This window comes from Ovis canadensis, chromosome 1, assembly GCF_042477335.2.
Source record: "Ovis canadensis isolate MfBH-ARS-UI-01 breed Bighorn chromosome 1, ARS-UI_OviCan_v2, whole genome shotgun sequence".
In the NCBI taxonomy this organism is placed as follows: domain Eukaryota; kingdom Metazoa; phylum Chordata; class Mammalia; order Artiodactyla; family Bovidae; genus Ovis; species Ovis canadensis.
The window spans coordinates 1,293,252-1,321,195 of NC_091245.1; the positions used below are offsets into that span (position 1 = coordinate 1,293,252).

General features: G+C 61.2%; 1 protein-coding gene across 8 annotated transcripts; it reads left to right on the forward strand.

The window, feature by feature from the left end:
- Window positions 1–141: 141 nt before the first annotated feature.
- PASK (PAS domain containing serine/threonine kinase) lies at window positions 142–27,865 on the forward strand. Of its 8 annotated transcripts, none has more exons than XR_011255708.1 (19): window positions 142–1,171; window positions 2,892–3,148; window positions 3,618–3,850; window positions 4,409–4,579; window positions 5,248–5,388; window positions 5,969–6,103; window positions 8,078–8,338; window positions 9,350–9,503; window positions 11,922–12,030; window positions 14,086–15,368; window positions 16,614–16,771; window positions 17,140–17,307; window positions 19,196–19,321; window positions 19,410–19,544; window positions 20,570–20,775; window positions 22,731–22,930; window positions 24,966–25,099; window positions 26,494–26,817; window positions 27,307–27,865. XR_011255708.1 is itself a non-coding variant. In XM_069583393.1 (18 exons), exons 2-18 carry the CDS (start codon window positions 2,953–2,955, stop codon window positions 27,459–27,461), a joined length of 3,906 nt encoding a protein of 1,301 aa, XP_069439494.1. In that variant the 5' UTR covers window positions 142–1,171; window positions 2,892–2,952; the 3' UTR covers window positions 27,462–27,865. The 8 variants fall into 8 exon arrangements, 1 of the variants encoding a protein (XP_069439494.1); XR_011255703.1 differs by having other exon boundaries at window positions 20,570–20,720; window positions 26,671–26,817; XR_011255701.1 differs by having other exon boundaries at window positions 20,610–20,775; window positions 26,671–26,817.
- Window positions 27,866–27,944: the final 79 nt, after the last annotated feature.

The following is a 27,944-nucleotide window of genomic DNA, read 5'->3' on the forward strand; positions in this document are numbered from 1 at the left end:
TTTCTTCCAAGAAGCAAGTGTTTTTTAATTTTATGGCTGCAATCACCATCTGCAGTGATGTTGGAGCCCCCCAAAATAAAGTGTGTCACTGTTTCCATTGTCTTCCCATCTGTTTGCCATGAAGTGATGGGACCAGATGCCGTGGTCTTAGTTTTCTGAATGTTGAGCTTTAAGTCAACTTTTTCGCTCTCCTCTTTCACTTTCATCAAGAGGCTTTTTAGCTCTTCTTCACTTTCTGCCATAAGAGTGGTGTCATCTGCATATCTGAGGTGATTGGTATTTCTCCCAGGAATCTTGATTCCACCTTGTGTTTCTTCCAGTCCAGCATTTCTCATGATGTACTCTGCATGTAAGTTAAATAAGCAGGGTGACAATGTACAGCCTTGACGTACTCCTTTCCCAGTTTTGAACCACTCTGTTCCATGTCCAGTTCTAACTGTTACTTCCTGACCTGCATACAGATTTCTCAGAAGGCAGGTCAGGTGGTCTGGTATTCCCATCCCTTGAAGAATTTTCCACAGTTTGTTATGATCCACAAAGTCAAAGGCTTTGGCAGAGTCAATAAAGCAGAAGTAGGTGTTTTTCTGGAACTCTCTCACTTTTTTGATGATCCAATGGAGGTTGGTAATTTGATCTCTGGTTCCTCTGCCTCTTGTAAATTTAGCTTGAATCTTTAGAAGTTCACAGTTTACATACTGTTGAAGCCTGGCTTGGAGAATTTTGAGCATTACTTCACTAGCGTGTGAGATGAGTGCAATTTTGCGGTAGTTTGAGCATTCTTTGGCATTGCCTTTCTTTGGGATTGGAATGAACACTGGCCTTTTCCAGTCCTGTGGCCACTGCTGGGTTTTCTATGTTTGCTGATTTAGTAGGTGTCAAGTTGTCATGGTTTTGCGAATGTCATGATTCAGCTTCTTGTCATAGGTTTACAGGATATTCTCTTGTGAAGTTTTGCTTCCTGTCTTTTGCCAATTTTCCTTACTCCTTTTTTAAAGTTGACACATAGTTGACTTACAGAGTTGGTTTCAGTACGGGTTGGACGGTTATGCACCTTAGGGAACCATCTCCGCAGTGAGTCTGGGAGCTGCCTGTCACTCCACAGAATTGTTCCGGTGTTGCCACGTGCTTCCTGGGCCTGGAGGTCTGCCCCTTTCTGCTGCTGTTTTCTCAAGTAAGTGCTCTGCTCTCTCTCCCTCTCTACTCCTGCTGCAGCCTCTCTGACTTGAATGTTGCCGTGCTTGATGTTGTCCCAGACGTCCCTGCAGCGAGTCTCATTCTCCCTGGCTCTTGCTTATTCTTCCCGCCCGGCTTGGGCGGTTCCTGTCCTGCTGCTCAGCCTTCCCGGCCTTCGGTCTGCTCCTGCCGTCTGATCTGCTTGGCCCCTCCCGGTGCGTGTCTTCACCTGCTGTCTCCTCTGGCTCTGACGGGCTCTTCTGCATCCTTTCACTCCCAGTGGGTGTTCTCACTGCGCCCCTCCCCCGCCCTCCTGGGTCCTGTAAGCATCTTTATGGTCGTGATCTTGGACTCTTGGGCTTCCCTGGGGGCTCAGCTGGTAAAGAACCTGCCTGTAATGCAGGAGACCCAGGTTCGATATTCGGATCAGGAAGATCCCCTGGAGAAGGGAATGGCAACTCGCTCCAGTTTTCTTGCCTGGAGAATCCCATGCACCGAGGAGTCTGGGGCTACTGTCCCTGGGGTCACAAAGAGTTGGATACGACTGAGTGACTCACACTTTGGACCCTTTCATCAGGTGGGTGGTGTGTGTGTTTGGTCACCCACGCCTGACTCTTGGCGACCCCATGGACTGTAGTCCACTAGCCTCCTCTGTCCGTGGGATTCTCCAGGCAGGGATACTGGGGCAGGTTGCCGCTTCCTCCTCCAGGGCATCTTTCTGATCCGGGGATCAGACCCGGGTCCCCTGCACCTGCAGGTGGATCCCTTACCACTGAGCCCGCTGGGTGGACTGTTCATCTCCGTTCTTTTATGTTCTTTCTCTGAGGTTTTCCGTTGCTCTTTCATCTGGAACATACTCTTCCATCTCTTCATCTTGCTAACCTTTATTTCTTCATACTAGATAGCTTGGTTATGTCTCCCAGCCTTGCAGAAGTGGCCTTGTGTGAACAGTGTCCTGTGGGGTCCTGTGGGGCCCAACAGCACGCCCTGCCCTGGCAGCAGGACCCGAGGCGTCAGGGCTGTTTCCTGTGTGGGTGATGTGCACCTTTCTGTTGCGCTGGGGCCGGCTGCTGTGGGTGTTTTGGTGTGCAGGACTGGACCCAGCCCAGCTGCCTGGGAGGCCTTGCCTCGTGGCGTTGTTGTGGGCACACTGGTGGGCTGGCAGACCCCCTGGTGCTACTGGGCTAGAGGGAGGGTTCCAGGATTGTGCCCACCAGCCCTGGTGTCAGCCCCGGGATCGAGATCACAGAAATGACTGCAGCCAGCATCCCAGCCCCCAGGGCCCCGCTGCCGCCTGCTTCTCTGGGAGCCTCTTGGGGACCCGCAGATGGTCCGGCCCAGGCCCCTCTTTGCTGGAGTTCAGACTGTGTGAGAGTCTGTGCACAGCCTCTGGGAGCAGAGGCTGTTTCCTGTAACCCTGGCTGCCAGCTCTTGGTTCTGCACGCCAAGGCGGTAATGCAGAAGTGGGGTGCTGGCTCTAGGGGCACGGCGCCCTGGCCCTGGGGGCCCCTGGCTGGGCCCCTGCCTGTGGGTCCATACTGCAGCACCCTTCCTGGGTCCTTCCTGCTCCGCTCGGGTTTCCCCTCTCCCCTTCTCTCTTTCCCACCCCTTCCTCTCTGCTCTGACAGCCCTCGCATCGTAGGTTCTGACCCCCGACGGCTGTTTGGGGCTGAGCTGAAGAATGCGCTGGCTGAGCTGCCTCTGTCCCTGCCTGGCAGACGCTGGTCAGTGTCCTTGGTGTTCTGGTGGACAGTGGTCCTGCTGGCTCGCTAGCTCCTCATGGAGGACGGGGGTTCGACGGCCTCTGTGGAGGACCACCAGGGCCCGGGCGGGAGCCCCTCCCTGCCAGTGCCTCCGGAGGGCCCCACCACGCCCGCTGCCTTGGAGCCCGGCAAGTCCGGGTCCTCAGCCCACAGACACGTGAGCAGGAGGACCGGGCTGTCGAAGCTCTGCCAGAGCCGCATGGCGCTGTCGGGTAAGCAGCCTCTCTCCGCCAGCCGGGTGGCGCCTGGGCGGGACGGGGGCCACGCTGGCCTCCTCGCTTGGCGACTCTGCTCTGACGGGAAGCGGGAAAGGCCTGTGGGAGGGTCCTCCTGGGGGTCGGCAGGTGGGAGTTGGCTGGAGCTGAAGGAGCGGGCTAGGCTGGGTGGGGAGGTGTGGAAAGCAGAGGAGGACCTGGAGGGGCTGGGTGAGAACGTCCCGCTGCCGGAGTGGACTTTCCGGAGTGATGGTGAACGACCCTGCGGCTGGGGGGCCTGGGAGGGCAGTGGGACAGCGGGGAGCTCAGCGTTCATGCTGCTGTGTGGGGGTCTTGGCGGACCCCAGGGTGTGTTGGGATGCATGTCCGAGTGCTCATCATCCCTGCAGTCACCTCGTCCTTGGCCCTCTTGCGGGAGCTCGAAGTGGGGGCCGGGTGGGGTCTAACGTGTCCCTTTGCTCTCCAGAGGAGAGGTGGAGCTCCTACTGCCTGTCGTCACTGGCTGCCCAGAACATCTGCACGAGCAAGTTGCACTGCTCGGCCGCGCCCGGGCAGGCGGACCTCACGGGGTCCCTGGGCAGCACGTCCTGCTGCTCCCTGCTGCGGGCCTTGTCCTCAGGGTGGTCCACGCCGCTGCTCCCAGCCCCCGTGTGCAACCCCAACAAGGCCGTGTTTACCGTGGATGCCAAGACCACAGAGGTGCGTGCTTCGGGGTGTGACCCAGCTGCGGCCTGCGGTCTGTGGCCTCAGCTTGCGGCCTCAGACGGGCGCCCGAGCGTGCCAGTGCAGTTAGGAGAGCGGCCGGGTCTGCCTCTGCAGCGGCGAGAGCGATGACTTAGGAGACCTCAGTGTGCCTCTGTCTGGACGGATCAAATCTCCCCATTGATGCAGAGACTCAAGGAGAGGGGGTAGTGCGTCGTGCAATCTTATTTGCCGAGCGTGGAGAGCCAGGATTTAAAGCAAGTGCGTTTGCAGATGCGTGTCTGTGTGCACAGAGCGGAGGCTTCCAGGTGGGTGGGCGTGGGGCTGGCCCCCACCTCCACGCCCGTCCTGCTGGGGGAAGCCGGCCGGGCTGCAGTCTCTGTGCCGCCTGCTGCGCTGCCAGCGGTGGTTTCTGCTTCTCTGGAGGAGCCGGAGCGGCTTGCTGAGAGTTGCCGACGGCGGGGCGGAGAGGGAGGCCTGCGCCGCCTTCCCCTCGGCTGTCCCGGGGGCGGAGGAGCTGCTGGCGACTCAGGGCCCTCCTCTCTGTGGCCGCAGATCCTGGTGGCCAACGACAGGGCCTGCCGGCTCCTGGGCCACAGCAGCCATGACCTCATCGGCCAGAAGCTCACGCAGTTCTTCCTGAAGCCGGACCCCGACGTGGTGCAGGCCCTCAGCGAGGAGCACGTGGAGGCCGACGGGCACGCTGCCGTCGCGTTCGGTACCGTGGTGAGTGTGGGCCTCTGGGCTGCCGGCGCTCACGGTCGGCTGTCCCGCCCCTGGCCCTGGCGTAGGGCGCGGCTGGGAAGGGGGTGGCGTGGGGGAGGCCACGTCAGAGTGGAGACGCTGCGCCTTCTTGGTGCTCCTTGAGGAGGAGCGCGCTGGCAAGCCTGCAAGGCCCAGGCCAGGTTCCGGGAGCTGCAGTTCCGTCGCCCCGTCTCCATCTCCATGCCCCCTGGTGTGGGGCGGGGGTGGGGCTGCCATGGCTACAGGGGCTCCCTGGAGCTTTGGGCTCTTCCGTGTGTGTGTATCCAGGCTGGACGTTGACAGGCTGACCTGCGTGTTAAATGCTGAGCCCTGAGCCTCAGGCCCTGAAACACGTTAGGTAGGACCACGTACACCCAGAAAATCCCCCGTCCACGGGACGAGCGCTGAGAAGGAAATGTAAACATTCAGCGTGTGGGGTGACTTTCCTCTGGAGCCTGGCTGCACACTCCCCTCGCTTTACTACCACGGAGTGGAGTATGTCTGATGGGCCACTCACTCAGAGACCGTGCGGTCAGGCGCTGGAGGCCTTGTTTGCGCTTTGATTAATTTCCGTACGGGAGGCGGGTGAGCAGCAGGCAGGTGTGCCCGCGGGCCGGGCTCGGGCCACCCTGAGCCCCTCTGTGTCCCAGGTGGATGTTGTGAGCCGCGGCGGGGAGAGGATCCCGGTCTCCGTGTGGATGAAGAGGGTGAAGCAGGAGCGCAGCCTCTGCTGCGTGGTCGTGCTGGAGCCCGTGGAGCGGGTCTCAGCCTGGGTGGCATTCCGGAGCGACGTGAGTCACTTTCGGGTTTCCAGCTGCGTGTCACTTTGCCACTCAGGCCCCCCCTCCCCCGCAGCACATCAGCACGTGGTGTCCCCCGGGGCCTTTGGGCAGGAAGAGGGCCTGGGGTCTGGAGGGTGTGCCCGGCTGCCCTCCTGGTAGCTGCACTTGGGCAGGGCATCGGCCTCCCTGGCCCCTGTTCCCTCACCTATACATGTGGGATATGAGCCCAGCCCCTAACAGGATGGTGTTAACACTTGGATAAAGTCATACATCGCTCCCCGGGTGGTGGCTGAGACGCAGGCCGCACTCAAGGCCTGCGCAGGTGTGCCGGTTGTGTGTGTGGTTCGTGAGCCTCCAGCGTGAGCCGGGCTTCCGCGGGTGCCTGGGGGAACACGCGTTTGGGCATGTCTGGCAGGGGGTGGGAGACGGCATTCTGAGGGCGGCTCCCTTTGCCGCTGCACTTCCAAGGGTGGGGCAGCGGGAGCATCCCAGCCTTGCCTTCCTCTGGAAGGCACGGAGGCTCAGTGAGGTTTAAGCTGAAGCGCGGGAAACGTGGGTCACAAGGCTCAACACCGGCTTTTCCCCCCAGGGCACCGTGACGTCCTGCGACGGGCTCTTCGCGCACCTGCATGGCTTTGCATCTGGGGAGGAGGTGGTTGGGCAGCACATCACAGACCTCATCCCTTCCCTGCAGCTCCCCCCTCCTGGCGAGCACGTCCCCATGGTAGGTCCTCAGGGCAGGGCCCAGGCCACCGGCGCTGCCTGGCCGAGGCTGGGCCCTGTGGCCGCTGGCGTCTCTCTGGCTCCTGTCGATCGAGTTCTCAGGCCCAGCTCCATGGCCTGCCAGCAGGGGTGTCTGCACTGCAGTCGTGCCCAAGGCTCAGAGCCTCTGCGGCGCCCGCCTGGCCACCCCTGCCCCCGGTCCCCTTCCTGGAGCTCCTGTTGGGGCCTCTTTATTGAGAGGTCTGGGGGCTCAAGGAGCAGGAGTGACTGGTGGGCGTCGTCTCTCGCCCAGGTCAGGACTGCGGATCAGGTGGTGGCGGTCGCTCGGCAGCTCTGGGGGGCGGTGGGGATTCGGGCAGGGGTGACTCTCCCCGCAGCCAGACCCCCCAGTCCCCAGGGGCCCCGCTCTACAGCTAGTGCGCGGCCTGCACACCGGGACCGCGCTGCCGGGACTCATCGGGTGTCGCAGTCAGCGGCCTGCAGGGCCAGACGGTCGGGTGGTCAAGCTGGGGTGAGCTCGGCTCTGCTGCTGCAGGAGATGGACCCTGCCAGGGCGTCGTGGGCTCTCCCTGGCTCTCCTCTGGCTTCCGGCTGAGAGCCGGGCCCTCCTGGGCAGTGGGGTGCTGGTTTCAGTCCCTCTAGGTCGATGGGAAGCCTCCCCTCCCGCACCTTCCTCTCTTTATGCCCCTTGCTCTGTCCTAAGACAGCGGACCTCCTGAAGCCTGACGCTGTGCAGCTCCGCTGGTGCAGCCGCTGTAGGGGACTGCTCGGCAGCCTCTTAGGCTTAACTCTGGCGTGCTGGCGTGAGTCCCTTTGGACACACTAAGTCGCTTCAGTTGTGTCCTACTTTTTGCCACTCCGTGGACTGTAGCCGCCAGGCTCCTCTGTCCCTGGGATTCTCCAGGCAGGAATACTGGAGTGGGTTGCCATGCCCTCCTCCAGGGGGTCTTTCCGACCCAGGGATCGAACCCACGTCTCTTCTGGCCCCTGCATTGGCAGGTGGGTTCTTTACCGCTGGCGCCGCCTGGGAAGCCCTTGCTTAACCCCCACCCCAGGCACGCATCCAGAGGAGGTGTGCATGCCAGGAGGCCTGTGTTTGTGTGTGCCAGGAGGCACGCGCGCGTGCGTGTGTGCACCAGAAGGCATGTGCAGGCGCACTCCCAGCCCTCCCTGCTGGATCCACCTGTCACCTCTGCTGCAAAAGAGGCTGTGCCCCTCTTTCCTCAGGGCTCACTGGGGGCCGGGGTCTTACCAGGGGAAGCCTGAGGTCTTGATTCCACCCCCGGTCAGGGTGCAGGGCTGGTGCAGGGAGCTCCCCCATGTTCGGGCCTCGGGCCTCTGCAGATCTTGCGGGGGAACCCTTAAAAAGGAGGCAGGCAGCACTGGGTGAGGGGTAGACACAGGCCTGGGGACCGGCCGTCTTGAGAGCAGAAAGGAGCTGACCTGGAAAGCCTGTTAGACACTTGTGCGATTTGCTTGGGAGAGCAGACAGGTTCTGAGTATTTAAAGCAGAGAACCATGATGGGGGACTTGGTTGTGTGGATAATGGGGGGCCGTGGAGGGAGAGTGGAGATGGACAAACCACCCGGAGGCCAGCATTCTGGGGAGCCCCGCCCCACGGCTGCAGAGGCGGGTGCTAAGGGCCTGGTGGTCCAGGTGGGGAGCGGGCAGGCACTCGCTTCCTGCAAGGTTGGGAGAGGGGCCAGGCCGGTCCTGGAGCGTGGCTTGACGGCCCGTGTGCACCGTGTTTGGGCTGTACTGGAGTGGGGAGCGGCTGTGCTGGCTTGGGTCCCGGCCCAGCCGTGGCTCTTGGTCAGGTCTCTGCCTTCCCTAGGGTTGGGGGGCGGTGGGGAGATGAAGCAGGAAGAGCAGGGTGGAGGGTGGGTGTCCCGGGGGTGCCCGCCGAGCAGCAAAGCCTCACAGCTTGGGCTACCAGAGGTGCCGCAGTGGGCACAGTGGCGTGTCTTTCTTCCAGCACCTCAAGATTCAGAGGTCCGTTGGAAGAGCCAGGGATGGCGCCACCTTCCCTGTGAGCCTGAAGCTGAAGTCCCAGCCCTGCAGCAAGGAGGCTGCAGATGGTGAGGCGGCCCCCAGCGGGGGCTACTCAGCGTCCGTCTGGGTGTTCTCCACCATCAGCGGGCTCATCACGCTCCTGCCGGATGGGACCATCTACGGCATCAACCACAGCTTTGCCCTCATGCTGTTTGGTTACGGAAGGGCTGAGCTCCTGGGCAAGGTGGGCCGGGGGGCCGTGCCTGCTGCTGCGGGGGCCGGTTTCCCTAGGGACTTGGGCCCAGAGAGCGGGACCTCTGCCTTGGTCCCATGCCCCACCTGTGCCCGTTTGTCTGGACCTCCGGCAGAGCCCTTGCATGCTGGGTGCCCCCCAGGAGAGGGAAGGGGCTCTGCCTGAAAGCCTGTCCCACAAGAGGTCTGGTCTGAGTTCCTGCAGGGTGGTGTCATAGCCTCCACGCCTCCTCCCACCATCTGGGGGCGGCTGTGGGTCGGCTCGGAGGAAGCGTCTCTGTAACCTCCTTCTTGGACTGGGCTGGACCCTGCGGGTAGGTGAGCCTCTCAGGCCGCCTGAGAGGGGCCTCCCTGGTGGTCTCAGCGGTCCTCCAGGGCTTCTGGGGAGGGGCGTGGGCCCCCACTTGGTTGAGGGGGTGGTTCACGCTGGAGGGAGAGGCTGCTGTGTGCCGTGTCACTCGATATCTGAGCAGCCCCCTGCCCCTGCCCCATGCCTGGCTGGCCCAGCTCTTGAGGTGGGTGCTGGCCTGGGCTCCCCACACCTTCCACTGAGCACCTCAATGCCCATGGGCAGCCATCCCCTCTCGCCACCCTCGCTGGGGCCAGCACTGCATGCCAGCCAGCCAGCCAGCCAGAACTTTAACCAGAGCCTCAAAAGAGATCCTTCCCTGTTTTCTAACAGCAATGCTAGTTTGAGTTAAATGAAATAGTTCAACTGAAGTCAGTGATCACACAGTTGGAGTACTTCCTGGACAAGGGCTTCCTGCAGGAGCGTGGGGACACCGAGTCCTTGCAGGGAGTATGTGAGCGCAGGCTGGTTAGGGTTTGCTAAGGGAAAGAGGACCTAGTTACGATTTCCATGATGGGCATCGGGGGTGCTCGGAACTGCTGAGAAGAGCCTGACCCGGGGTTGTTCCGGACCTCGTCGAGGCCTGCTCACGTCCTCTGCGCTCTCTGCCCAGGTGGGGCCTCGCTGAGTTCTGAAGCACCCTTTGTTTCCTAGAACATCACCTTCCTGATTCCCGGTTTCTACCACCAAATGGACCTTGCCTACGACAGCTCCTTACCTCTGCGGGACCTGGCCAGCTGCCTGGACGCTGGCAGCCGGAGTGGGCCTGGGGTCAGCACGGGAGACGAGCCTGCCGACACAGCCCAGGGTGAGGACAGCCCCCTCCTCCTCCCGGGCCACCCCCTCCACAGGAGAGGGGCTGGAGCTGGGGGTGGGCGTGGGCGTGATGGGGGGGCGGTGGTGGCGTGGGGACCCTGTTCTGTGGATTTGGTGGTCTTCTGTGTCTTGTGGGCCTTCCACGTTCCCAGGGGATGGGACGCTTGTGTGGGTCCCACAGCTGTGTTGGTGCAGAGCGCAGGACAGGAGATGCCCAAGTGAGTCACGTGGGCCTGCATCCGGCGCCACGGCTAGTTGGCAGTCTCTCTGTGCGAGTAGGTGACGTAGCTTTATGTAAGTAGCTGAAGGCAGGACTGATGTCAGATCCGTCCCTGAGTCAGCAGTCTCGTAGGATTTGTTTAGTTTTGTCCATTTCCAGTGTTTCTTTTTAATTGATTTACTTATTTTTAGCTGTGCAGAGTCCTGTTGCTGGGCAGGCTTTTCTCTAGCTGTGGAGACACAGGCTCCTCTCTAGCCAAGGTGGAGGGCTTCTCGTTGCAGGGGCCTCCGCTGGAGAGCAGCGATGGCGCCCGCCCTTGTCACGCGGGCTCGCCCCAGACCAGGGACTGGATCTGCATCTCTTGCATGGGCAGACGGATTCCTTACCCTGAGCCACGAGGGAGGCCTTCCAGTGCTTTTAACTCAACATTTAAGATGACGCCAATAAAAGCCCCAAGTCCACGCTGGGAGGCTGCAGGACCGTGTTTGGGACGCAGTGTGGGGCTCCCACTGTGTGGACCCCTCTCTGCTCTCTGCAGGTGGAGCCCCGGGAAGCAAAGGCCAGCGGAGGCTCCGGCAGCCTCCAGGGAGCTCACTTCTGCTCCAGGAGGCTTGACTGGGCAAGCCCAGGGTCGGCTGGGGGGCCCTCCCGGGCCTGCGCCCACGGGTGCTGTCACCTGAGGGCGAGTTGGTGGAAAGACCTAGACTTGGAGGAAACACCAGTGGATTTAATACAGTCAGTGAGGGAAACTAGGACTGTGTGGCGTCGGACGGGACGTGAGTGTCCCTGTCAGACGGTGTGTGAGGCCTTAGGTGTGACTGCGTGATGTCTCTCAGGACGTGAGTGTCCCTGTCAGATGGTGTGTGTCAGGCCTTAGGTGTGACTGCGTGATGTCTCTCAGGACGTGAGTGTCCCTGTCAGACGGTGTGTGAGGCCTTAGGTGTGAGTGTGTGGCGTCTGACAGGAACTGAGTGCCGGTTGTTACACTTGTGTTGGGCCTCAGATGTGACTCTGTGGTGTCTGATATGACGTGAATGCTCCCTGTCAGACGGTGTGTGTCCGGCCTCAGGCGTGACTCTGTGGCGTCTGACGGGACATGAGCTCTCCCTGTCAGGGGTGTTTGTCGTGCCTCAGCCGCAGTGCTGGGGCGTTTCCCGTGTCACGCAGGTTCTCTGTAGTGCGCGGCCTCCCTTCTCGTGCTACACCGGCCCCAGTGTGCACAAGCTCAGTAGTTGTGGTTGTGGCCTTAGTTGGGTGTGGCGCATGGGTCTCGCTCCCTTACCGGGGGTCAAGCCCACCTCCCTGCTTTGCAAGCGCAGGCTCTCCACCGCTGCACAGCAGGGATGTTCCTGGTGTTCAGTTTTTTAAAAGGTGCTTTGTCAGGCTGCTGACTCTCTGAGTGACCCCTTTCTTAACATGCGATTTCCTTCGTTGTATCTGGGTTTTCTCTCTGGAAAGACTCCTTTTTTCTCTCTGTTTTTTTTTCTCTGTCACTGATACTTTTTCTCTTTTTCCAGAATCTAAGTTCTTTCAGTGCGTGTGTGGTTCGTGTTCTTTGTAGGAAATGGGCGGGCGGCGCCACAGGAGCTCTGCCCTCATGGTCTCTAGAGTGGACCTGTGGCATTGCACGCTTGCTTGTGGTGCCTGTCCGCCACTCCTGCCCGCGGGGGCCAGACTCCTCCTGGGAGCCTCCCAGGCCGCTGAGCAGCACGGACATCGCGGCCCCGGCACCCCGGTTACCGTGGTGTCCCCGCCCTGCTGCAGGCTGGCACTCCATCCGGCCTCTGGAGCCTGGGCAGAGCCAGGTGGCGCAAGTATAGCAATGAGGCGGAGAAGACCCTGCACTCCAGAGGGAGGCAGAGGGGGGATGCTTGCCTTCTTGGGCCCCCAGGCCGGAAGGAGCGGGCAGCCTCCTGGGCACGGGAGCAGGCTGGGCGTGGCGGGGAGGCCAGTTGCCCTGAGGAGAGGAGCAGCCTCAGGCCTCAGGCCTCTGGTTCTCCCCCGCAGTCAGAGAGTGGAGCTCCTGGGGGCTGTCAGCAGTGAGGGGCCCAGGCCTGGCTGGGAGCCAGGGCTGCACTGTGGGCGTGAGTCTGGCAGTGTTTCTGCGGTCAGGTCAGGCCCCCGCCCAGTGGACAGGAGGTGGTTTTCAGTGGCATGTGCAAGCCAGTGAGAAACACTCTTTTTTGCCAGATCCAAAGGTGGACACCGAGACCCCAAAGCCAGCAGAGAGCCAGGACACATGCCCCACGGCCCCCGGGGGCTCCCTCCCCGCCTGCCCGCTGGCGCAGCCCGCTCCCAGGTAAGCCCTCTGAGGGAGGGGCAGATGCGCCTGGGAGGGGAGGGCGCTGTGGACGCGATGACGGAGGTGACACTGGCGCCTCCGCATGGCCCTGCTGCTGCCGTGCCGCTGGCCTGCTGTACGGGGAAGGAAGCATTTAGGCAGGATCCAGGGAACTGGTCCCAGAAATCACCTGACTCTGTTTGCTGTACGTTTTTAAATAACATAGTATTCTATTTAGAGGAGGAGGGTTTAGTTTGGAAAACTCAGGAAAGTGGAAGTGAGAGTCCCCTTGTGTTGTGTGCGGTGTTTTGGTGTGTTTTCAGCCGGTCTCTCATTTTGAAAAATCACTTTGAGACTGAATGTACAGCAAGGCACCAACCTTGGCGGGCCTTTCTCCTCTCCCCTGGGACGGGCTGCTGCCGCTCTGCTTGGCGTCCCTCGCTGCCCTGGGGTCAGGACATGGGGCAGCAGGGCCTATCCTGAGCTCGGCCGGATGCGCTTCTTGTCTCCGGCTTCTTTTGCTAGCCATTGCGTGGGGTTTATGGACACCACACAGTTTTCTGGTTTTCTTGAAATGATGTTTTAAAGCCGTGCTATGAGAATGTGTGTGTTTAAGTACTGAAGAAAAATGGTGAGCAGCAAAAGTGCCCCAATTTTGCCAGCCGCGAGCTCCTGCCAGGCGACTGCCCCGTGCCCTTGAGGGTGGGCCCTCGCTATACAGATGTGTGTGCTGGGACACGCCCTCCCACACGTGTGCACGTGCTGGAGGCACCGTGCATCCCCGGAGCAAGCCTGCCCCTCATGTAGCACCGTGGCTTGCGGACGCAGCCCCTGCCATTTGCGTCCACCCCTGGCTTCTGGCTTCGCTTCGGCAGTTGCAGCAGCGTGACCCCATCAGTCCTGACTGAGCGCTCACGCGCACGGGGCAAGGAGGGGAGGGCCCCTTGCTCCTTGGTTCCCTTGGAGAGTCCTGCAGGTCCTTGGGATCTCGCTCACAGCTGCCTCCCCTGCGGCGGTCCTTGAGCGGGGCCTGCCTCTCAGTGCCTCTTCTGGCCCTCTGCTGCAATGCTTACCCATCGCTGCATGCCTGTACCCCAGCCAGGCCGGGCACGGCCACTCTCTGTTGCCCTTGGGGCCGCTGTCCTGCCTGGGCTGACCTGGGGCGGCGCCTAGCACTGCCGTGTGGGTGTTAGTGGCCGGGCTGGACCCCTGTCCGTGGCTCCGCAGTCACCTGGGGCCGTGGTGGCCTCTTCCTCTGTGGTCCCCGTCCCCAGTGTGCTGGGGCTCTGTTGTCTGGCTCCCAGGACCCCACGCCCAGCTCTCCCAGCCCCGACTCCTCTCGGCCTCCCGCTCTGTGCTGTGGATCTGGTGGCGTTTGTGGCTGTCACGGTTCCTCCCCTTTCTCCCCATGCCTCCCGCCATGTGGGGCGCCTGGCCGCCCTCGGGCCGGGGAACGTGGGGACCGCAGCCATGAGCACAGGGTCGAGCACTCCGATTGAGCCTGGGCCCGGCAAGCGTGGGGACTGCAGCCATGAGCACAGGGTCAAGTGCTCCGATTGAGCCTGGGCCCGGCGAGCGTGGGGACCGCAGCCTTGCGCACAGGGCCCTAGCGCTCCGATTGAGCCTGGGCCCGGGGAGCGTGGGGACCGCAGACTTGCGCACAGGGCCCTAGCGCTCCGACTGAGCCTGGGCCCGGCGAGCGTGGGGACCGCAGCCTTGCGCACAGGGCCCTAGCGCTCCGACTGAGCCTGGGCCCGGCGAGCGTGGGGACCGCAGCCTTGCGCACAGGGCCCTAGCGCTCTGACTGAGCCTGGGCCCGGCGAGCGTGGGGACCGCAGCCTTGCGCACAGGGCCCTAGCGCTCCGACTGAGCCTGCATGAGCCGCTGCTAAGTGGATTTGTCTGGAGAACGTGTGCCTTCGTGTGTCATTTTCTAACTTTGTTATAGAAGTTCATCTTCTCTCCTGTCCTATTCACGGTGGTAGTTGCTTTGTGCTGGTCTCTGCTGGAGGGGGAATCCATGTGATCTCTGTGGCTCCTAAGTGACTGTGTTGTCCCGCATCACAACCTGCAGGGGGGAAAGCATCCCAGGAGGAAGCCGGTCACCGCCCGAGTGCCCGCGAGATGTGCCTGAGGGAGGCCCATCTGCCCGCAGTGGCCCGTCGTCACCCGAGGGCCAGCAGCGCTCTGTCTCAGAGCAAGAGCAGCCGGCGACAGCGGAGCACCTCAGCCGGGGCCTTCAGCGGGGGAGTCAATTTGAGTTGGGGGACACGAAGCTGTCTGCTTCCCAGGAAGACTCAGAAGCTGCCATCCCCGGTGCAGACAGGAGTAGTGGGGATGAGACGCACGGCCCGTGTCAGGAGGCGTGGGCAGAGCGGGGCAGCGCCAGTGATTCAGACCAGGGCCCTGACGTTGCCACGGCCGTGTCCCACACTGAGGGTTGTCTGGCTGGGCAGGGCCCCCAGGGGGAGCAGAGCGCACTGCCAGGAAGCCCATGCTTGGCCGCCAGTCCCCCGGGGACGCTGCAGCTCTTGTTCTCAACGCCGCCTTTGGATGAGCCCTGGCTGGAGGCGCGGCAGGACAGAGAGGAGCTGCATACGTGCCTGATAAAGGAGCAGCTGTCTGCCTCGGGCCGCGCGGGGCCTTGGGGCGTCTCCTACGCCGAGCTGGTCCTGATGGGGCAGCCCCCGCTCTCTGCCCCTGCGTCCTTGTTGGGCCTGAGAGCCACAGAGCCACGGGGCGGCCGCTCGGGCAGCTCCTCGGCCTGCTATGCCCTGGCCACTGACCTGCCCGGCGCCCTGGAGGCTGTGGAGGTCCCAGAGGCTAGCGAGAATTCGTTTTCCTGGAACCTCAAGGAGCTTGTTTTCAGGGACTGGACAGACCGAACTTCTTCTAACTGTTCGTGCGCCACATCTGAACTCGGGGGCACACCCTCACCTTCGCTGGTGGGCTCGGACGCAGATGTGGGTGCCCTGCACAGGCAGCGGTCAGATGTGCTGGACGACCGGGAGCTGCTGCTGCTGACCGGCACCTGTGTTGATCTGTGTGGGGGCCGACGCTTCCGTGAGAGCCGCCTGGGCCTGGAGGAGACAGAGCCGTCCCAGACCTGTCTGGTGTCCTCCGAGCACCAGGATGTGAACGGCTGCGACAGCCCAAGCCATGTACTCCCCGTGCTGGCAGCCAGCCCTGAGGATGAGTGCCCGCTGGAGGCGCCTGGGCTGAGCCTCCACGTCACCTCCACGCCCGTGAGAGCCGAGGGCCCCGGCCCTGCACCCCTCAGGGCGGCCGACCTGCAGCCGGAGATCCAGGAAGGCACCTACGCGGGGAGCTGCTACCACCGGGATGGCTCGCAGCTGAGTATGTGCGGGCGGGCGGGGCTGGCGGGGCCTGCTCCCTGCTGCCCTGCTGCCCCCAGAGTGGGCTCCGAGGGGGTGGGTTCCTCCTCCTCCTGGTGTCTTGGGGGTTTCATCCCCGGAGTAGTGTGGCAGAAATGATGAATTATTTTAAGAAAAGAACCTGAAGTTATAGTTTGCCTCCTGAAAGGGCCTCAAGCGCATGTGCCGGGGGGAGCCCAGGGTCCCGGCTGCTCTGTGCGGTGCAGCAGTGGGTGGGGCCCCAGAGCCCCGGCCTCGGCAGTCCCGCCGGGCGAGGAGGCGGGGCTCGGCTCTCCGCAGGCTGTTGGGCTTCAGGGGCAGCCAGGTCTGGGTGAGGACCGAGCCGCCCTCCTGTCAGCGCCGTGTCCCCCGGGGTGGGGAGGGCCTCTGTGTGGCTCTGCACACTGTCTTCTGACTTTCTGGGTGAGGTTTGCCAGGTGTGGGATTTCAAGTGTGCGTGTGCTCAGCCAGGTCTGGGTGAGGACTGAGCCGCCGTCCCGTCAGTGCCGTGCCCCTGGGGTGGGGGGAGCCTCTGTGTGGCTCTGCACACTGTCTTCTGACTTTCTGGGTGAGGTTTGCCAGGTGTGGGATTTCAAGTGTGCACGTGCTCCGTGTGCCAGGAGGCTGCCCTTCCCGGAACCTCCGCTCTGGGGCTGGCAGTCAGCCCTTTAGCTTGTCCCTTTTTATTTTCCTAATTTTCCAGCGGTGCTGTATTTCAGCCAGTTGTTTTCCTCATTGCCAATTTCCTAGTGTTGACTACAGGGCTTTTTTCCTAACCTTAAGAGAGTTTTATGAGTAATATATGTTATTTGTCGGAATACTAGAAATAAAAGACTAAAAAGAAGAAAGTAAAATGACCTGTAAACCCCCTGCCAGGAAGAAGACAGTCACACTTGCTTTGCTGTGTCCCCAGGAGGCTGTGTCAGCAAATGCCTGTGCCCCGGTGGTGTGCTGTGGCGTGCAGTGTACAGAGCCGGGTGGCACCTGTGTGCGTGGCTGTGTGCGTGGAGGGTGCTGGGGCAGCTTCTCTAGGCTCATCTGCGTTGGTGGCTAGGGGCGGGTCTCCCGAGTCACTTGGCCTCTGGCTGCCCTGGAGGACAGGCCGGCCCCTGGCCCTGTGCCGGGGAGGTGTGGCTGCTGGCCTCAACCATGCCCTTCTGTGGGCACGGGGGCCCTGCCCACGGGGCTGTGGGGCTCAGTGGGGGCCCGGTCTTGCCTCCCTCCACAGGTGTGCAGTTCGAGGTGCGGCGTGTGGAGCTCCAGGGCCCGGCCACCCTCTTCTGCTGCTGGCTGGTGAAGGACCTTCTGCGCACCCACCTGCTGCTGGCCAGCCTGCCTAGCTCTGCCCACTCCACCTGCGAGCTGCCCGCGGCCAGCCTGGGGGAGGTGGGTGTCTGCGGACGGCGCCTGCTGTCCCCTCCTGTCAGCACCCCGTGCCCTCTAGGGCGGCAGGGGCTCTGCGTGGCTCCCCACACTGCTGTCCGACCTCCTGGGTGAGGCGTGAGCCGCACGTGGGCTTTCAGCTCTGCGTGTGCTCCATGCGCACGGTGGGGCCGGGTGAGCGCCAGTTTGGACTGGCACATTGAGGCCCTGGGTGTGCCCTCTGGACCGCAGTCTCGGGCTGGGGACCCCAGGGGCCTGAGGAGTGGGCGGGGCAGCGGATGCCGCTCTCGGACAGGGGGCCACGGCCGCCTCCACTGTCCTTCCTTCAGCGTGCTGCGTGTGGTCCCTCAGACTTGCCTTTGTGGTTGCAGGTGCTTGGGACCAAGCCCTGGTTTGAGGAGCCCCCCAAGGCCGTGGAGCTAGAGGGGCTGGCGGCCTGCGAGGGGGCGTACTCCCTTAAGTACAGCACGCTCAGCCCGATCGGCAGCGGGGCCTTTGGCTTTGTGTGGACGGCGGTGGACAAGGAGGCGAATAAGGAGGTACTGGGCTCCTGAGAGGTGGGGGCTTCTGGGTGCTGGGGGTGGCTCTGATGCACCTCACAGCCTCCCTCCCAGTCCCACTGTGGGTAGACCTGTAGTTGCCGGGGTGTTTGGGGACCATGCTGCCTGTCCCTGCAAAGCCCCAGGCTGCCCGGATACCCCGGGCCTGGCCCGCCGCTTCCTGGGAGGGCCCGCGTGGGACCTGTCGCCATGCTTCTCATCACTGCTGGAATCTGCCACAGCCGCGTGCTTGGCTGGCAGCCGGGGAGTCTTGTGTCAAAGCTGTGTTGGTCTTAGTGGTTTTCAGTCGCTCTGTCTGGCCCTCTGCGGGCACTGGCGCTTGCGCCCCTCTCTCTGTTGCTCACGTCTCGTCGCCTTCTTTTCCTTCCTGCCGTCGCCTTGACTCGGACCTGCACAGCCGTGAGGAGTAACAGGTACGCCGCCCAGCCTCCTGGTGGTCCTCTGCCCACTCCAGTGACTCCTTTCATCTCTTGATGGATACCTTTTGTTTGAAGCTGTTTCATTTTCAGTTCACTTTTTTTAAAATTTAAGGAATAAATGTTGACTTAGGCCAAATGACTTTTCAGCGTCTGTTGCAATGATCATGTTTTGTTTCTTTTGTTAACATGTGAGCAACCACAGTCAGCTTTTATACATAGGCTCGGTCCTTTATTGCCTCATAACATTTTTTTAGTGTGTTGCTGAACTTGGCTTGCTAATGCACATTTTTATTATTTATATTTGTTTGTGTGGCGGCTCTGGATCTTAGTCGCAGCGTGTGGATCTTTTAGTCGCAGTTTGCGGCATCTAGTTCCCTGGCCAGGGATCAAACCCGGGCCTCCTGCATTGGGAGTGCAGAGTCTAAGCCCCAGGACCCCAGGGGAGCCCCTGGGCTTGCTAACGTTTCTGTTTGGGGTTTTCTCATTTGTATGCGTGCGTCTGCGTCAGTCCTGTGGGGCCTGCGGAGCTGGGGACTCTGGCAGCGGCTGGTGCCGTGGCGTCACGTCCGCAGGTGCTCCTGGCCAGAGCTGCTGCCTCTGCTCACCTCACTCTCGTGTGCATGCACTCTCCTCTTCGCCGGACTTGCCAGAGAATTGCTCACGCTCTTCATCAAGCGTTTCTTTTCTTTATGCTGCTTTTCTGGTACTTTCTGTGAACTCTGCTATTTTTCTGGCTTCTTGGGTTGAGTGTGTGTTTCTAAGCTGTGACTTAATACTGAGCGCTGTGCTGTGTGGCGTTTTCTGAGTGTGCTCACATCGAGAGGTTTAGACACACTGCTCCGGGCGTCGCATGCTTCTTGGCGGACTCGAGTTAAGTTTCTGTTGCCATCTTTATTTATCTGAGGGCAGTCATCTCATTCTCGTCAGCAATCCAGTGGGCACTGTGGGCTTCCTTTTTCTTTTTTGTGGCTGCACCACACTATTTTTTCCACGTATTTGTCTTGTGTCCGCCCATCTTGTGGAATTCTCTGGTTAGTTCTCCAAACCAACATGACTGACATTTTTGTTCATTTTCTGCCAGTCCTCAGGCCTCTTATTTCATTTTCTTGGCCAGGACATCCAGGCCTTGGTTGAGAAATAGGGGTGACGTGGGGTATCTGGGGAACACCCGCCCCGAGACCTGCAGGGGCTGGTCTTGTCATCAGCCCGCCCGGTTCCTCCGTTACCCCATCCTCCCGCTGTGCAGGTCGCGCGGGTCCACTCGGGACTTCCGGCTGGCTTCTGACTTGCTCCTGGGCCCTCACGTTAGACGGTTGTTATTAGGTTTCTTCCTTCACGTCCCAGGACTCGTGGGGGTGGAGGTGGGGGTTAGGTTGGAGGTGAAGGCGCCACAGCCACTGGGGGGCCAGTGGGAAGGGCTGCAGTGACATCCCTTGTCTCTCTCGTAGGTGGTGGTGAAGTTTATTAAGAAGGAGAAGGTTTTGGAGGACTGCTGGATTGAGGACCCCAAGCTTGGGAAGGTCACTTTAGAGATAGCCATCCTGTGCAAGGTGGAGCATGCCAACATCATCAAGGTGGGGTGCTGGCTCATGTCTGCCTGAGCGCGCTGCCCTGGAGGTGTCCTGGCAGGGCCGGACCCAGCTTGTCTCTCTCTCTCAACAGGTGCTGGACGTGTTTGAGAACCAAGGCTTCTTTCAGCTGGTAATGGAAAAGCACGGCTCTGGCCTGGACCTGTTTGCATTCATTGACCGCCATCCCAGCCTCGACGAGCCCCTGGCAAGCTACATCTTTCGACAGGTAAGAACAGGCCTGGCCGCCTGGGCCCAGGACTCGAGAGTCAGTGATGCTGGACCCAGCCTCCGGTTTGGGGATGTTACTGAGTAGGACACGTATTTTGAGAAGAGAATTCTGCTGTTGAAGTAGAGAGAGTGAGGTTGGGGTTGGGGAGGAAGAGTGAGGCCAGGCGTCACCCTGGGGTGACCGAGGATGTGGGGTGAAGATTAAAGTGTATTTATATTCAGATGATACCCACCCAGCCTCAAGAGGAGCCAGTGTAGCTCTCAGATTGGGCTTGCAGGCTGTGCATCTGATCTGAATCCTTGTCCACCACGGGGAGACCCTGCTCATTTGTATGTGGACCTCACTCGAGCCAGCGTCTCACAGGACTGCTGGGACTAAATCAGAGAGTGCAGAGGCCCCTGTGCAGCACGCCCGAGGCAGGCGCGTGGGAAGTGCTGAGTGGATGGAGCTGTCCAGTTAATTAACCTGCAAAGATTGTGGTTCTGGCCATCTCGGTTTACACTGAGTATTTGTCTTGATTTCTCTCGTGTCTGTCCGTGTACTGATCTTAGTCTGTTCGTTATTTTTTGGAAAGGGAGAGTAGCCAGCTATGTAGAAAGGTGTCCTGTGCAAGAGAAATTGGGTGTTGGGGTGGGGCGGGGGGAGACAACAGTTCTTTGGTTTGGGGAATGTGGGAGTTTCATTCCAGATGATTCCTTGCTCGCTGGAAAAGGTGGAGGGATTCCAGGGGTGCGGAGTAGGGGGATGTGACCAGTCCACAGCTTTGCTCTTGGTTTCCTGGAGCTGACTTGGTTTCTAATAACAGCTTCCATGAACTGATATTTCTTCCCCAAAGCTATGAACGCCCAGAAATCACTGGATTTCTGAAATTAAATTTCTGAGGCACCTACTTGTAAGTTTTGGTCATCACAGTTCTGCCCAGAGAATGCCACCTCTGCCTGTCTTCCTCCTCTGGAAGGGTATACAGGCGTCTCCTTCACTCGAGAGTGGAGGTTTGTTTCTGAAATCTTCATGGCAAACAGGTTTCCGCGTGACACGACCTGTGGACTCGCTTACCCACAGCTGCTGCCCGACTGCTGTCGCTCAGGGCTGCTGACGCCTCTGACTCTGTGACCGATACTGTTTAACTTCTGCAATAAGTCTCCACGGCCCCTTCGTAAATCAGTGTGCACAGTGAGCATCAAGTGTAAATACGGACTCAGGGCTCTACAGAACGGCAGTGTCCCGTGTAAGCGTGTGCGTTGCTTCCAGCCCCAGGTCGCGTCTGCTCGGTGCGCGGCCCTCCTCCTTGGTGCCCGGCTCTCCTCCGCGGTGAGCAGCCCCCTCGGTGCACGGCTGTCCTCCGCGGTGTGCGGCCTCTGCAGTGCGCGGCCCGCCTCCGCGGTGCGCGGCCGGCCTCCGCGGTGCCCGGCTCTCCTCCTCGGTGAGCAGCGGCCCTCCTGCGCGGCGCGCGGCCCTCCTGCGCGGCGCGCGGCCCTCCTGCGCGGCGCGCGGCCCTCCTGCGCGGCGCGCGGCCCTCCTGCGCGGCGCGCGGCTCTTCTCTGCGGTGAGCGGCCTCCGCGGTGCGCGGCTTTCCTCCACGGTACGCGGCCCCCTCGGTGCGCTCTCCACGGTGAGCAGCTTCTCCTCGCATCCGGGCTCGTTGGTTCTCTGTAGTTACTAACCCTCAAAGCCGTCGACATTCAGTGCAACGTGCGGTTTCTGCTCCCCACCTGGAGCCTCGTACATACGTGTGCATGTGTGTATGTCAATGTATGTACATACGCGTGAGTGTATGTGTATATGTGACTGTGTGCGCGTGCGCACATCTGTGCAGCGCATGTCGTCTGTACACACATGTGCAGGCACGCACAGTTCACACGTATGTGCATGTACACATGCGTTCCTCCATTTATTGTGGCCAAGCCAATAGAACGCTCCCTTTCGCTCGTGCTGCGTCTTCGCGCCCCTTTGGACTGTAGCCCACCAGGCTCCTGGGACTTCCAAGGCAGGAATACTGCAGTGGGCTGCCATTTCCTCCTCCAGGGGATCTTTCCAACCCAGAGACTGAACCTGTGTCTCCTGTGTCCCCTGCATTGCAGGCAGATTCTTTATCTGGTGAGCCGGTGGAGAAGCCCTCTCTATTTATTTAAGGTTAACTAGTTCAGCTTAGTTTGTCTGCCATTAGTTGTTGCTTCTGACTCAGAGATACTCATTTGTAAATGTGAAATTGTCTCTAACGATGTGAACGACTGTGTGCGTGAAACCCCTGTGCTGATCGGTACAGCTGGTGTCCACGTTATGAGTGGGGTCAGAAGTCGCACTAATTTTACTTAAACTTCACTGAGCTGCTACTGCTGTTGATCTCCCTCACCACACGTGCAGTGCGGGCAGGCAGCGGCACGTCCTAGTAACTACCCTCTCACAGTGGAGACGGTGGACACTGCGCTTGGCCCGTTTCCCGGGGAGTTCCTTTGAGGCTGCACCGCTGAAAGGCTGCACGCATTGGGGAAAGCACAGCTCCACTCTGGGCTGCTCTTTGAGAAGCTGTCAGAGCCTGGAAGTTTCAGCCTGGAGCTGGGCTTCTGCTCGCAGCCCTGCTCGAGTTGCCCGATGAGCTCTGGGGAAATCACTGCCCCTCTGGGCCTTCTCCTGGGCCACTGGCCACACAGCCCAGCCCACGCTCATCCAGGCGTCCACCGTGCGCCCTCTGGCTTCTGCGGCCGTCTGTCTGTGCTCCCTAGACGATCGCTCTGCCTGTCGTGGGGTGAGTGAATGCCTGCCGGGGAGGCCGCTGGTGGCGCACAGGCCGAGACCTAGAGACTGTTTAGGAGCTGTGTTCATGTGGGGCGTCCCTGGAAGGGTACAGCCACGGGTGAGTGGGTCCTGCAGAGCTGCCGTACATGCGGTCCCTCTAGCTGACGGTGCTGCTTGGCCTTCCTGGGGATTTGCCGAGGGGCAGGCCTGGTGGCTCAAATAGTAAAAGAGTGCCTGCAACATGGGAGACCCGGGTTCAACCCCTGGATTGGGAAGATCCCCTGGAGGAGGGCATGGCAACCCACTCCAGTACCCTTGCCTGGAAAATCCCAGGGATGGAGGAGCCTGGCAGGCTGCAGTCCGGGGGGTCACAAAGAGTTGGCTTCACTTTCCTTCTCTGAGGCCTCGTGTGAAGTGTCCTTATCACAGCGGTGGCCCCTGTTCCAGCTGGTGGCGGCCGTGGTGTACCTGCGCTCCGAGAGCATCCTCCACCGGGACATCAAGGACGAGAACATTGTCATTGCCGAGGACTTCTCCATCAAGCTCATCGACTTTGGCTCGGCCGCCTACCTGGAGCGGGGCAAGCTCTTCTACACCTTCTGCGGGACGATCGAGTACTGTGCGCCCGAGGTCCTCATGGGGAACCCGTAGGTGTCCCGGGCTGGCAACCTGTGCTCACACCTTCCACGGTAGCAGAGGGAAGCGGCTTCAGGTTGTGCCTCTTTGTGATGAGGGTGCTGAGTGACAAAGTATGCTTTGGGAGGTCAGTGGGCAGGAAAAGGAAGCTCAGCCAGGAACTCAGGAAAAGGGAAGCCAGGGGTTCATTAGGCTGTCTTGTTGCCTTTTGTGTTTGGAGTTCAGTATAATCAAAAGTTAAGACAAAGAGTCCCCGAATTTGGGACTCTTCAAAGGAATGAAGAGGATTTTTTAGTTGGTTTGTTTATCTCGACGCCAGCACTAGCAGTCTAGTGTGCGGCTGGGCTGGCCGCGTGAGGCATGGAGCGCTAACGCAGGGGGCCTGTGCTGGAGCGCACCTGCTGCTGTGGGCGGCGCTGTCGCTGACCGGCTCGCCTCCATGCCAGCTGGGCACGGGGTGAGCCCCCCGGTCTTGCTGAGATGAGAAGCGGGTCCAGCTCTGTGCTGGGGGTCTGGCCAGGGCAGGGCCCGGTCTCAGGGAGCTCAGGAGAGGGAAGGACGAGACGAAGCTCAGGGGTTGTAGGGCTCCACCGAGCGTGGGAACGGTGCTCAGTGTTTGCGCCCCGAATGTGTAGATTTCTGTCTTGGCCACATACGATGGAACTGGTCTTTACCCGTGTGAGCTGAGCTCCAGGCGGGTCTGACTGCGGGTGCTTCACTGTACGTCTTTAACATGTCCTCTGGAGAAGCGTGGCTCTGATGCGTCTCCCAGGCAGGCCCGTGGTCAGAGCATCCAGGACCTTCACCGTGGGTTCTGCATGCGTCTTCCCTCTCGTTGCCACACCCTTCCGTCCCTGGGTGGGAGACCGGCCCCCACTGCTGTCATAGGGACAGTCCTGTGGGCCCAGGGCCATGCCTGTGGGCTCCCGGGTGTCTGCGGCTGCTTTTGTGCAGCCGTGGCGGAGAGGGTTAGTGTCCAGAGGCCACGCGGCCCCAGCCTGCGTTAGTCGCTGGTGCTTTACAGCAGGTGTGCTGACCCCTGCTCTGCTCTACTGGAGTTTCTCCTTGGCCTCCAGACTCCTTGCAATCTCTTTCTACGGAAGTCTGATTCTCTTCTTCTGGCATTTTCTCTCCTCTCACTTCCCTGAGGTCTGTCGTTACGATTGCCTCCTGCCCCCCTGCCCCTGGTTCCTGCCTCCTGGTGTCCCCGGCCCTCTGTGGCCCCTGGAAGGCAGAGGGCTCCTCCTGGGCCTCTGCTCACCAGCTCCCTCAGCCGCCGCGTCTGCACTCCTGTCTGGTGAACACAGCCGCTCCCCAGGGCTCCGGGGGCCAGGCTGCCCCCGCCCCCACCCACAGCTCCAGACCTGAGGGGCCGAGCCCGCTGGCAGCACGGGGCCTGGCCCTCTGTGCAGGACAAAGGTGGATTCACCCTGCTGGTCTGCTGTGGGCATTAGGGCTGAACCATGTAGACGGCTGGCAGAGCACCGGCCTCTCAGAGCCCAGGAACAGTAGCTGGGAGCAGGGGATCTGTAAGCACAGAGAACCAAGAGCACCCCGGGGCGCCATCCCCGAGGCCTGCTGCTCCAGCTGGCAGCCGCCTGGACTCCACTGCCCACCGTCTCCTCCCTCCCGCTGCTGAGGGCGTGCTTCATCCTTACAGAGGCTCGCCTGTGCCAGTCTCACCTCGGGCTCCTTCAGGTCTTTTCTGAAGGGCGGGCCGCCCTGCTCTGAAGCCGCCGTGGCTCCCCAGGTCCCTGGGGGCCTGTGCGCTGCCTGCACTCCCGGGTTTTCCCTCCTCTTCCTCCAGGAAGCCCCCCGGGGGACACTGTGCTCGGCCCCTTGCCACCTGCTGACTTGGTCTCTCAGCTGCTGAGTAGGCCTCTGCTTGTCGCCTTATCCCCAGTGGGTGGTGGGCGCCTGGTGGAGGGCGGACGTGGTCGAGGAGTGTGGTACGTCTCGCTGGGAGTTGCTCTTGGGTGACGTGCAGGGTCCAGCTTTCTTGTGGGGCTGGCCCAGTGCCCCGAGTGCCTCCTCTTCCTCTGGCAGGTACCGGGGGCCAGAGCTGGAGATGTGGTCCATGGGGGTCACGCTGTACACACTGATCTTCGAGGAGAACCCCTTCTGCGAGCTGGAGGAGACCATGGAGGCTGCGATAAACCCCCCGTATCTGGTCTCGGAAGGTGAGCTCACGCGGGCGGATGTCCTGGGCCGGCTCCTGTCTCCAAGCAGCGCGCGGTGTCACCCACACAGGCACAGCCGGCTCACTCTCTCTTCCGTTCCTCTCAGACTTTGATCTGAATGCAAGGGTGATTTGGAGGTGACTTTGATGTCGTGACTGATCTTAGGGAAGTTTGGACCGGACGGGCTGTCTTCTGAGGGACACTGGCAGCCTCTGAGCAAGGCCGTGGGGAGGGGGAGGATGGACTTGAGCCCCCCGACCGCTCGTGTGGGACCAGGGTTCTGCCCTTCCTGGAGCCCTTGTGAGCTGGCTTCCTGCAGAGCTACCAGAGCGGCTTGCACCGCAGTGCGACCCCTGCCAGCGGGCCTGCATGGCCCTTAGACCCGCGCCTGGAGGAGCTCCAGGGAGCCAGGCCTCGGGGTTCTGAGGTCTCCCAGTCGTGACACGTGATCCCTGAGTAGTCATTCATCGTCACAGGTGGTGAGGTGATGCGTGCTCTTAGGCATCAGGCCTGAACCTGGGTTCCTCGCTCAGGTTGGAGGCCCGAGTCCCAGTCCGCTTGGGCTGCCATGCCCGCCCATCACAGGCCGGGGTTTGCAGCACCGACGTTTATTTCTCACAGTCTGGAGGCAAAGATCCCGAGGTCAGGGTGCTGGTGGATTCCGGCTGGTAGACAGCTGCGTCTTCCTGTGTCCTCACAGGGCAGAGACAGGAGAGAGCAGGCCCTCTGGTGCCTCTGCTGATATGGGCACTGATGCTGGGGGGATGGGGCGCACAACCTCATCTGACCCTCTTCACCTCCCAAAGGCCCCACTTCCTATTACCATCATGCGGGGGATCTGCAGGGGGGCACAGTGCAGTCCAGAGCGGCCTGAAGAGCTGTAGAGCTCTCCTGACGTTCTGGGTCCCGTGATAGCGGGGCTCTTGCAGCCTGCTGCTGCACCTTCCGGGGCCGCCCCGCCCTGGGGGTCTGTTCCACCTTCCGGGGCCGCCCTGCCCTGGGGCTGGGGGGTGCTGCCCCACCCTGGGGTTGGGGGTGCTGCTCCACCAGTGGCGGGGTGGGAGTGGGCTGCTCCGAATTCTGCCCCCTGGGCTCTCAGGACACTCAACCCGGGCGCTGAGGTCTGGAGTGGCCCCGGGTGCGGTGACACCCACACTGGTAAAGAGAGTGGGAGCCAGATGCAGACCCAGGTCCAGGGCTCTTCTCAGCACCCGTGCTCGCTTCCCGTGGGGAGAGGCCGGGGCTCCGCAGCTGGCCCCCTCCCTCCCCTCCTGCCACACGATGCCTGTGTCCATGGCTCTGTGTCTCCAGAGCCCCAGAGGGCAGCCCACACTAGGGCTGCTGCCCTCTGGTGTCGTGAGCGGCGTGGGAGCTTGAGCACTCTTTCATTTCAGGGGCCACACACACCTCCCGCAGCGCTTCGGGAAGCATGGCTGGGGACCCTGCCTTCCAGAAGCCCCGTGGTGCTGGTCAGAAGTGGGGGCCCAGGCCCGGCACTCACGCAGTGCACGCCACCCGCCCCCAGCCTGGGCCACGGTCAGCCCTCTGACCACAGGCCCTTCTGTCCCCAGACCTCATGAACCTCATGTCTGGGCTGCTACAGCCTGTGCCTGAGCAGCGCACCACCTTGGAGGAGCTGGTGACAGATCCCTGGGTGACACAGCCCGTGAACCTGGCGGACTACACCTGGGAGGAGGTGTGTCGGCTAAACAAGTCAGGTGAGCGGCGCAGCCTGTGCACCGCGGGGCGAGGGGGTCCCGGACACCAAGGTGGGGCCCAGGGCTAGCCTGCTGCCTGTGAGCCGGACTCCAGAGGCCCTGAACACCCCAGGGGCCTCAGAAGGTGGGCGAACGCCCGTGGGTGCCCGGTGGCAAGGACACACCCACAGATGAGGTGGAGGCCAAGGGAGAGGGCTTGTGAAGTGCGGCTGCTGATGGCCAGAGCAGGCTGAAGTGGAGGGCGAGGGAGCTGGGGCCCGCGGAGGGCAGTGGCGGCCCTGTGTGTCCGGGGTCGCTGCTCAGGGGCCGTGGCTCTGGACGTGCAGCTCCGGCACAGTGGCGGGGTCCAGCAAGCCTCAAATGATGCCGGGTGGGTTCTGCAGGGTTCCTCTGGTGCCTTCTGCTCTTCAGAATGCCTCCACAGGGAAGCCAAGGGTTTCAGAATGCTGTCGCGGGCAGGTGACGCGGCCTACCTCTCTCTCCCTTCAGACAGCAGAGCTCTGTCCACCGTCGGTCTGGAGCTGGACGGCAGGAGCCCCAGTGCCGCGGCTCGGGCCCCAGAGCCCCACCGGCCCTCGTGCAGCAGGGCGGGACCCAGAGCGCCGGCTGACCCCGCTCCCTGCTGCTCTCCGGCACTCGGTTAGGGAGTATGGCATTCTCAGGCCCCTTCCATTCAGAGAGTAAGCGCTCAAGAATTAGGCCTGGTTCACTTTCTAAAAACTTGTGTGTTAGAACCAAAGCCAGTGATGCTGTACTATTTTAGGGTTACACAGTAGACACGGAATTCATTGTTTTTCATGGCCTTGAGAAAACATGCTAGTGCTTGAGTTCTGTACTGTTAAAGGGCTTTTCACTTGTGAATTTGCAAGAGGCGCGCGGGAGGTTCTCGGTTCTCTGTACTTCTGTATACGTGCCTGCGTTCTGCCTCCTCTGACTTGGCGTGTGCTGGTCTGATGCGTGGAGTGTGGAGAGCTGTTCACCACATGGCCACACTGTTTATTTCCTTGACCGTTTTCCAAATTAAAGCAGTTTTATTAGTAAACAGTTACCCTGACTTGGACCGCGTGACTTCGGCAGCGCTGGTGTGGGAAGCGCTTCACTTCCTTATTTTCCCGTCTGTGCGTCTC

Bases quoted from the DNA above. Each gene is read 5' to 3' on its own strand.
- PASK (XM_069583393.1), top strand. From the start codon at position 2,953: ATGGAGGACGGGGGTTCGACGGCCTCTGTGGAGGACCACCAGGGCCCG. The intron at 5,389-5,968 runs GTGAGTCACTTT...TTTTCCCCCCAG, and splicing joins GGGTGGCATTCCGGAGCGAC to GGCACCGTGACGTCCTGCGA. The intron at 26,818-27,306 runs GTGAGCGGCGCA...CTCTCCCTTCAG, and splicing joins GTGTCGGCTAAACAAGTCAG to ACAGCAGAGCTCTGTCCACC.